A 10,791-nucleotide genomic window follows, 5' to 3' on the forward strand; every position below is an offset into this window, starting at 1 on the left:
AATATAGAAATGACAAATAAATAAATAACAAAAGACATTAACAACTAAATAAATACATAAATAAATACATAAATTAATGCACAAATAAATAAAATGTAAAATGGACAAATAAAAAATAAACATAAATAAATAAATTAATAAAAAAAATAAATACATAGAAAAATAAGTACACAAAATTTAGGAATGACAAATAAATAAATAAATAAATAACAAAAGACATAAACAACTAAATAAATACATAAATAAATACATACATAAATAAAATGTAAAATGGACACATAAAAAATAAACAAATAAATAAATGAATTAATAAAAAAATTAATTCATAAAAAAATAAATACATAGAAAACTAAGTACAGAAAATATAGAAATGACAAATAAATAAATAAATAACAAAAGACATTAACAACTAAATAAATACATAAATAAATACATAAATTAATGCACAAATAAATAAAATGTAAAATGGACAAATAAAAAATAAACAAATAAATAAATTATTTATTTATTTAATTAATTAAAAATAAACAATTTACAATAAAGTTGTACAAAGTGCGTTAAAATATGATTAAAGGTAAATTAGCTAATATAAAATTCAATTCAAAATAAGATTTTAACTACGCTACTATGGTTTTTTTTTTCCCCTTCAGATTTAACATTAATTTTCCTGGTCCAAATCCCACACTATTGTTATGATGTCATCATTTTATTTAATTTATGACAGTTGAAATTCATCCATGAAAATAATCTGACCTTTTTTTCCCCTCTTTTTCCAAAATATTTACTAAATATTATTCTATAATATTGAGTAAAAATAATATTACGAAATATTATTCATCGATGAGAAGGTTTCTTCAGTCGTCATCTGTACTTCTTTGAAGGTGTCGGACGTTTTCGCTTCTTATCCAAGAGGCTTCGTCAGCGAACTAAAATCTTTTGCTGGTAGTTTCGGCCCTATATATATGTCCACACGTGGCGGTGCCAGACTCTGCTATGATTGGTCCCTGATCTCAGGTTGGGGGGAGCAGGGGACTACTCCCTGCGGCTACACTGATTACTTCTATTGTCCTGACTGATTACTTCTTTTGTCCTGCTTGAGTATGGGGTCTACCACTGGCCTGATTGCCCCATTTTCTCTGGTATCACCTCATCAGCATAACTAATCCTATGTTGCCTAAGAAGTCAGTTGTAGGAACGATCCCGATTGAACCTCACCCCACCATGGCGATTTAGTGAAGGGTTTTGCTGTTTTATGAAAATAGCTTTTTTTACTCCCCTTTCAAACCATCTATTTTCTTTCGCTACGATTTTAACCTTATTGTCATAAAATGAGTTGGAGCTACTGAGAAATGTATCACCAGGTTAGCAGTGATTATCAAAATATGATATGTTTGACACAGTCAGAAATCGCACCACCCAAGCAAGTCATCAACAGTGTTAATAATAATAATTGAAAAGGCACACAAACAAGAGACTCATGACTGTGTGACATGTGACCGGATGTCAGATTGATTTTTTATTTTATTTTTATTTTTTATGGAGGAGGTTGTTGTTGGTTGAACTATTTTCCGAAACAAAAGCGTTCCTTGTCTTTTTCAGAGGATTGTCTATTTTTTTTTTATTACCCCGTGTAATTGCCATCACGGGTACGAAATGCCGAACGTCTGAGTGTCAGCACAGTAGGACTGTATGCTGGAAAGAATGTGTTTGAGGCGAATAATCTTAGATTAGCTCCTAAATACACCCCCCCCCTTAAAAAATGTGACGAAGTAAATCAGCTTCAGAACGGATTAATGACATTTCTATTCATTTCAATGGAGGAGGATGATTTGAGTCATTAGTGTGTTTTCACCGATGCCGAACCGTGGGGTGTTTTTGATTGTTGTGAGTTGGAGAAGGTTCTCCATCTTTATGAGTGCCATTCCTGAAAGCGCACTGTGTTTTCTTTTGGATTATATTAGCCTTTATTTGTCTCGCAGCGGAGAAATTGACATTTCACTGCAGAAAAGTGATGAAAGTAAAAGAAAGGGAAAGGAAGAAGTAGAAAAACAAAATACAGGAGCTGCCGTAAAGGCAGCCACTCTCGCGGCGTCATCTTGAAGTAAAAAAAACACAACACAACAGAGAAGTTGTGTCCATAATTTGTAAAATCGCTTCAAATGACTTCGACTGACGTCACGGAAGGAACGCCCCTGACCGAGAAAGTGACACACAATGCATTTTGGGTACTTTGTTTGGTCTGAAAACTTCGTGTTGATCCGTGTTAATGGCGAAATTAGAAGGAAAACACGTAAATAACGCGATGGTGAATCGTTGTGTGTTGCACCAAGACTACTATTTGATACTAGTTGACACAAATTCCTAACGGACAAATCAGCCCATTTCAAACGGAGCTTGGGCATTTTCTGGGACGCTACATTTCAGTCCAGATGCCTCAAAATGACACGGAAGGACTTCTTTAATCGATTGCAAACATGTATGCTTTCCTCTTCAGAACTATTTGAGTCATATTCATAACTGGATGAGTAACAAGAAAGCATATTCTCCGAATCTGAAGCCATTGTTTTGATTCTGGAGCAAGGCAGTTTGTGAAGGAGTATCCTGGCATGACGTCACGAACAAGGGGGCGGGACTTTCTGAATATCCCCAGTTCCGAGCTGATTTTCTGGCAGTTTTGGGACACTTTAAGTCATTTTTATTGGTGTTTTGCATTTGACTAAAAATATCAGCCTGCGTGTTTTGGCTATTTTAGATGCTATAAAAGGTTTTTCTGATGTGAGTTAGGAAACAGAAAAATGATGTTGGTTGTCCTTTAAGCACTTTCTGCACCCTCTTTGTTGCATGAAGCAGTTCTCGATGAAAGAGGAGTGGATCAAAGCGTCCGTTTCACCAATGTATCAGGGACGTCTTAGTGACATGTGCACGTCTGCTACAAGCTAAATGTTGAAAGCAAACACAAAGCTGGAGCATCCATTAACGAAAAGTCTCACGTCTCCCGTTCCATGTAAATCTGCTTTAGAACGGATTAATGACATTTACATTCGTTTCAATAGAGGAGGATGATTTGAGTGACTGTGTTTTCACCAATGCCAAACCGTGGGGTGTTTTTGATTGTTGTGAGTTTGGAGGAGGTCCTCCATCTTTATGAGTGCCATTTTTCAAAAAAACTTTCTTGATATTTTTATACATTATACGAATGTTTGTTCATGATAACAGAGTCACTGACGATTAGAAACTGGAAACAAGGGTGAATTATTTTGTGTGGAATGATCAATAAAAAAAGTAATGAAAAGATATTAAAATCAGAATCAGAAAAACTTTATTCGTCCCAAAATGGGGACATTTGCAAGAAATAGCAAGAAAGCCGACGTAAACAATCTGCCTGGTGGTTGTATATAAGTAATACAGAAAAAACTTTATTGACACCGATTTTCTTGTAATTTTTTGCTGCGTTTGCATGGTTGACATGATTACACAGAATCTTCAAGACACTTATCAAATATGCGTTCATGCATATACCACATTCATATAATTATCATATGACATCCATGTTTGCCAGTGTTTTGACCAAATATTTGTGTATATTTAATATCTTATACTAATAATAACTAATAAACATGTGCCTGCAGTTACGTCATATATGTCTCAATATGTCCAATAAAAAAAATAAACATGCACTTTTTTCTTCTAAGTGAAGCACATGCGGAATAAACATTTTTTTTTAATTTACGTACTAATGGATAACTAATAAAGAGCTAGCTCGATAGATAGCTAGTTGGGTAGCCAGCTCGATAGCTGGTTAACAAATATATATCAAATAGATATGTAGTTAGGTAGCCAGCTCGATAGCTAATAGATAGCATGTAGATAGCAAATAGATAGCTAGTTAGGTAGCCAGCTAGATAGCTAGTTAGAAAATAGATATCCAAATAGATATGTAACAAGGTAGCCAGCTTGATTGCTTATAGATAGCTAGTTAGGTAGCCAGCTAGATAGCTAGTTAGCAAATAGATATCAAATAGATATGTGGCAAGGTAGCCAGCTTGATACCTAATAGATAGCATATAGATAGCAAGTTAGGTAGCCAGCTAGATAGCTCGTTAGCAAATAGATATCAAATAGATATGTAGCAAGGTAGCCAGCTAGATAGCTAATAGATAGCATATAGATATCAAATATATAGCTAGTTCGGTAGCCAGCTAGATAGCTAGTTAGCAAATAGATAAATAGATATGTTGCAAGGTAGCCAGCTTGATACCTAATAGATAGCATATAGATAGCAAGTTAGGTAGCCAGCTAGATAGCTCGTTAGCAAATAGATATCAAATAGATATGTAGCAAGGTAGCCAGCTAGATAGCTAATAGATAGCATATAGATATCAAATATATAGCGAGTTAGGTAGCCAGCTAGATAGCTAGTTAGCAAATAGATAAATAGATATGTAGCAAGGTAGCCAGCTAGATAGCAAATAGATAGCTAGTTAGGTAGCCAGCTAGATAGCTCGTTAGCAAATAGATATCAAATAGATATGTTGCAAGGTAGCCAGCTAGATAGCTAATAGATAGCAAATAGATAGCTAGTTCGGTAGCCAGCTAGATAGCTAGTTAGCAAATAGATATCAAATAGATATGTAGCAAGGTAGCCAGCTTGATAGCTAATAGATAGCATATAGATAGCAAATAGATAGCTATTTAGGTAGCCAGCTAGATAGCTAGTTAGCAAATAGATATCAAATAGATATGTAGCTAGATAGCTAATAGATAGCTTCGAAATCAAATGTATTATTATTATTACGTACACCCGCGCCGTCAATTAGCTTTATGACGTTAGCAGGCGCACCTCCTCCAGAGGCCAACCTCCTGCGTTACTCCCGCTGCACCGCCGCCGCCACCGCCGCCACCATTGTGCTTAGCACTCTGCTCCATCCGCCTCATCACCATGTCCAGCAGAGTCTGTATCGCTTTATCCACGGCCATACCCGTCATGGCGCTGGTCTCAAAATACGGAATGCTGAGGAGGGGGAAAGAAAAACAAAAAAAAAACAACATTAGCATTTTGATAGCTCTATAGTTCAATAACTCAAATAGGTAGAAAGTTAGCTAGCTAGTTAATAGATAACTAATAGATAGATAGCTACATAGCGAGCCAGCCACATAGCTAATAGATAGTAAATAGCTAGCTAGCTAGCCAGCTAATAGATAGCTAGCCAGCCGGATAGATAGCTAACAGATAGCCAGCCAGTGTATTTTTGGCGCTGTGTGGTGAAGACGGAAGTAACATAAATTAGCTAGCTGTATAGTTGGCTATCTATTAGCTATTTGTTAGCTAGCTAGCTTTCTATTTCAGTTACTTCCGGTTTGAGTGAACGCTGGCGCATGTGGCACCCACTGCTCACCCGCAGAAATACCGATCCTGTGTTTTGAAAGGCGCTTGCAAATGAAATATTATTATTATTATTATTATTATTATTATTATTATTATTATTCACTGGATGGCATGTACTGAATAAAGTATTTTTATGTAATAAATTAAAAATAATGCACAAAATATGTCTAACTTAATTTTAGATGATGATGATGATGATGATGAATTATGATTATTATTATGAAATAAATTTAAATAATGCAAAATCGCTAGCGCGATTTTAGATGATGATGAATTATTATTATTATTATTATTATTATTATTATTATTATTTTCACCTTTTCATCAGTGGATCAGGGACGTCATGGTGAAATGGGCTATCTCGGTGGCTTGCTATCGAGCTAGCTATCTAGTTATCTATCCAGTAACTGTCTATTCGCTAGCTAGCTAGCTTTTCACTCTATTTGAGTTATTCAGTGTTGTTGCTCTATCTATTAGCTATCTACTAGCTGGCTAGCTAGCTAGCTTTCTGTCTATTGACTTCCGGGTTGAGTGAACGCTGGCACGTGTGGCTGCCACTGCTCACAATTATTATTATTATTATTATTATTATTATTATTATTATTATTATTATTATTATTATTAGGGTTTGATTAAATGAGTATTAAAAACAATACAGGTGAGAAATGTATTGACTGGACTGACCCATATCTGTCGGCCAGATCTCGAGCCTGCCTGGCGTTGACGTCTCGGATGCTTCGAAGATCGGCTTTGGTGCCCACCAGGACCACATCGGGACTCTCGCAGTACGCGTTCGCCTGGAGCTGACCTGAGGAACGCGCCATTTGTGAGGAACAATTCGCGGGTTCGAGAAAATTCCTTGATGGGGCTTTTGGGCCTGTTGAGAGGTCGTAGGGGGGTGGTAGTGTGGGTACACGTTGAAAATATGACATCGAGCATCATTCCCGAATTTGTTGGGGTTTTGTTTTTCATGTTTGGGTGCCGATAAAGCGCTGGTCATGGCCTCTGGTAATATTTTCTTTTCCTTTCGACAAGGGGGTAGCATTTTCGTTTTTTTTTTTCATGTTAGCGCTTTGTTCCAGATTTAGCTGTTGTTAAAGCGCTATATAAAACAATATGTAGGTATTACGTTGTACCTAGCTGGCTATCTAGCTAGCTACCTAGCTAGCTATTTGCTATATATTCGCGATGTAATGAGCTAGCTAGCTATCGATAAGTTATCTAATCGCTAATTTGGACAACTGCCCCCATTTCAAGCTCAGATAACTCCAGGCTCATATAATTTAGGAATTAACTCGTTCTGATGAAAGAAGAGAGTGTAAGGTTTCTTATGCTGTGATAAATGTTTATTTATTAGCTGGCTGGCTAGCTGGCTATCTATTAGCTATCTATTAGCTGGCAAGCTATCTATTCAGAATCAGAATCAGAATCAGAATCAGAATACCTTTATTCGTCCCGCAATGGGGAAATTTGCAGTCCACAGCAGCAATTGAAGAGGGATGGATTGACTATATATTAGCTAGCTTGCTGGCTAATAGCAAATAGTATGTAAGCAAATGAAATGTGTTATTATTATTATTATTATTATTATTATTATTATTATTACATACGAATCCAGTTCCTATCTATTAGCTGGCTTGCTATATATTGGCTATCTATTAGCTAGATGGCTGGCTATCTATTGGCTATCTGGTATCGAGCTAGCTAGCTAGCTAATTTTCTATCTATTTGAGTTACTTCCATGTTGATTGAACGCTGGCGCATGTGGCTGCCGCTGCTCACCCTCAGAAACACTGATCCTGTGACTGTAAAGTGACCTTGGGAGTTTTGAAAGGCGCTTCCAAATGAAATGTATTATTATTATTATTATTATTATTATTATTATTACATACTCATCCAGTTCCTGACATTGAGGAAGCTTTGCTGGTTGGTTAAGTCAAACATGAGCAAGAAGCCCATGGCATCTCGGAAGAAGGCCGTCGTGAGGCTGCGAAACCTGAAAACATTTTTTTTAAGTCTGAGTCATTGTTGTACAGTGATACCTTGGCTTACGAACTTAACTGGTTCCAAGACAGAGTGTGTAAGGCGAAAAGTGTGTATACCAAAAATTAATTCCCCATAGGAAACCATTAAAATGAGAATAATCCGTTCCCAGGTCCCCATAAAACATCATTTTCTACTTTCTAATTTTCTAAGCCTTAAAACTACACAAAATATACATTATCTTATGTATAATAAATGTTCTATAGTATTATAATTAAATAAATAAACTGTACGGTATAATAAAGTGGTTTTATTTACCTTTGTGATGGTCGTTGATGGCTTGATGTAATGTAGTTACCGGTTTCCTCAACATTAAACACTTGATGAGGAACGTAGCCTTCTTCTTTCACCATCTTGATGAATAATCCCGTGTAGGTGCTTTCTCTGCCATCATTTTACCTTGTTCCTCATCAATTGTGTTCTGTTTAGCTGGGTTGATAGCTTTTTGCATCAAATGTACAGATGGCTTGTGCGGATTATTTGTAGAGCTTGATTGATGGGAATTTTAACCTTGCAGTCTACACTCTGCCTTTGAACTATCAAAGTTGAAACGAGTCCAAATTTCACTGTTTTCTATCCATTTTCTCACTCTCTTTCGTCTGCCTGTCTCTTTAATGTTTAAACCTCCTTCCCTCACTGCTGCGTTCTTGACCAATCACGTGCCTTTAAAAGAAGACTCGGGGCGGGGAATACAGGACAAAAACAATGTCGGCTGCCATTTTCTTGTTCGGAGAACGGGCCCGTTCGCGAACCACACATCCATTCATTGTGGCAGCTCTGTGTGTGTTTCCCGAAAAATAGTTTGTATGCCAAGGTAAAATTTTCATGAATTTAACGTTCGTAAACAGGAAAGTTTGTAAGCCAAGGGGTTTGTAAACCGACGTATCACTGTATATGAACCTCTCTTGTCCAGCTGTGTCCCACAGTTGAAGATGGACTCTGAAGTTCTTCTCCGTTGACCCATCGGAATTAGTCCCAGTGTACATCTGAAGCGGGATGGGGGGGGGGTGAATATAGAAAAAATATATATTAGATAGAAAAGGGGTAAAAAAAATCACATGACATCATGCCCAATTGTGAAATAATAATAATAATAATAATAATAATAATAATACATTTTATTTCAAGCGCCTTTCAAAGTTCTCAAGGGCACAAATTGAACCTCACCCCGCCATGGCGATTTAGTGAAGGGTTTTGCTGTTTTATGAAAATAGCTTCTTTTACTCCCCTTCAAAACCATCTATTTTCTTTCGCTAAGATTTTAACCTCATTGTCGTTTCATTAGCGTTCATTCATAAAACAGCAAAACTCTTCACTAAATCACCATGGTGGGGTGAGGTTCAATTTGGATTGTTCCTACAACCGAATTCTTAGGCAACATAGGCTTAGTTATGCTGATGAGGTGATAGAAGATCAAATGGAGCAATCAGGCCAGTCGTAGACCCCATACTAAGGCAGGACATTAGAAGTAATCAGTCAGGACAATAGAGGTAATCAGTGTAGCCGCAGGGAGTAGTCCTCTGCTCTCCCCAACCTGAGAGCAGGGACCAATCATAGCAGAGTCTGGCACCGCCATGTCTGGACAGTAGGGATATAAATCGGGCCGAAACTACGAGCAAAAGATTTTAGTTCACTGACGAAGCCTCTGGGATAAGAAGTGACACGTCCGACACCTTCAAAGAAGTACAGATGACGACTGAAGAAACCTTTTCATCTCTAAATAAAATACAATAAATCAAACAATGAACTATGATTGACGGCGACAGCGTCACTTACCAGACGTTTTTCCCGAAAGTCGATGCCCACCGTGGTGGTGAACTTGCGGTTGAACTTGTTGTCGGTGTACCTGTACAGGAAGCTGGTCTTGCCCACCCCGGAGTCGCCGAGTGCCAGCAGCTTGATGAGATAGTCATAGTCCCACTGGGCCATCGTGCCGCTCAGCCTGCCAGTTGAAAATAATAATAATAATAATAATAATAATAATAATAATAATAATAATAATAATAATAATAATAATAACAATAAGTAACTCAGATAGAAAGCTAGCTAGCTGACAGATAGCTAGCTAGGCCTTCACTCAATCTGGAAGTAACTCAGATAGAAAGCTAGCTAGATAATAGACAGCTAATTTGATAACAAAGTAACTCGGATAGAAAGCTAGTTAATAGATAGCTAACAGATAGCTAGCTAGGCCTTCACTCAACCCGGAAGTAACTAAGATAAAAGCTAGATAGCTAACAGATAGCTAGCTAGGCCCTCACTCAACCCGGAAGTAACTAAGATAGAAAGCTAGATAGCTAACAGATAGCTAGCTAGGCCTTCACTCAACCTGGAAGGAACTCAGATAGAAAGCTAGATAGCTAACAGATAGCTAGCTATGCTTTCACTCAACCCGGAAGTTATTCAGATAGAAAGCTAGCTTGTTAATAGATAGCTAATTTGATCACTAAGTAACTCGGATAGAAAGCCAGTTAATAGATAGCTAACAGGTAGCTAGCTAGGCCTTCACTCAACCCGGAAGTAACTAAGATAGAAAGCTAGATAGCTAACAGATAGCTAGCTAGGCCTTCACTCAACCTGGAAGTAAGAAGTAACTCAGATAAAAAGCTAGCTTGCTAATAGACAGCTAATTTGATCACTAAATAACTCGGATAGAAAGCAAGCTAATAGATAGCTACAGATAGCTAGCTAGGCCTTCACTCAACCCAGAATTAAATCAGATAGAAAGCTAGCTAGCTAATAGACAGCTAATTCGATAACTAAGTAACTCGGATAGAACGCTAGAATGAGCGGGACTATCTGTTAGCTTGCTTTCTATCTGAGTTACTTCCAGGTTGAGTGAAAGCTGAGCTAGCTATCTGTTAGCTATCTATCAGCTAGCTAGCTTTCTATCGAAGTTACTCCCACGTTAAAGGGGGATTAACGCAGCGTCTTAATACTGCGATCAAAGCGGGACAAGCACATGACTCGGCCTGAGCTCCGCATGAGCAGTCAAGGGGGGGGGGGGTCATTGCTTCTGTTGTTTTTGGCAAGACAGGAAGACCCTTTTATGGAACGCTGCTCGATACTTCCTCTTTGGCCCACAAACGCAGCGTGGACAATTCAATTTGGCTGAGAGGCCCACAAGGCAAAAAAATAAAATAAAAATAAAATAAAATAACAGAGCAAAGTTTTGTTGTGCTCTTTAGCATTTACGGAAAGGATAGCCCCAATGATGAAAAAAAATGGCCTTTTCTGCAGCAAGGAGGCGTAGCCAATCAGCAGCAAGATTTATTTTATAAAAGGAAGGTTAAAATAAAATGGCATGAAATGAAAGCGCATCACATTGGAATATTGTTCCAATATACAGACATCAGAAGAGC

General features: G+C 37.4%; 1 protein-coding gene across 1 annotated transcript in view; it reads right to left on the reverse strand.

Annotated features, from left to right (window-relative positions):
* Positions 1–3,389: 3,389 nt before the first annotated feature.
* The window catches only part of LOC148898690 (ras-related protein Rab-27B-like), a 9,328-nt gene continuing 1,926 nt past the window's right edge, over positions 3,390–10,791 (reverse strand). Inside the window, exons 2-6 of the mRNA XM_088993497.1 lie at positions 9,206–9,371; positions 8,330–8,415; positions 7,279–7,382; positions 6,071–6,194; positions 3,390–5,011 (exon numbers count right to left, since the gene is read on the reverse strand). Coding sequence (XP_088849623.1) covers positions 4,828–5,011; positions 6,071–6,194; positions 7,279–7,382; positions 8,330–8,415; positions 9,206–9,358 — 651 coding nt within the window. The 5' untranslated portion in view covers positions 9,359–9,371 and the 3' untranslated portion in view covers positions 3,390–4,827. The remainder of the gene's footprint in view (positions 5,012–6,070; positions 6,195–7,278; positions 7,383–8,329; positions 8,416–9,205; positions 9,372–10,791) is intronic.

This window comes from Hippocampus bargibanti, linkage group LG04 (genome assembly GCF_051943395.1).
Source record: "Hippocampus bargibanti isolate YZ-2025 linkage group LG04, ASM5194339v1, whole genome shotgun sequence".
Lineage (NCBI taxonomy): Eukaryota > Metazoa > Chordata > Actinopteri > Syngnathiformes > Syngnathidae > Hippocampus > Hippocampus bargibanti.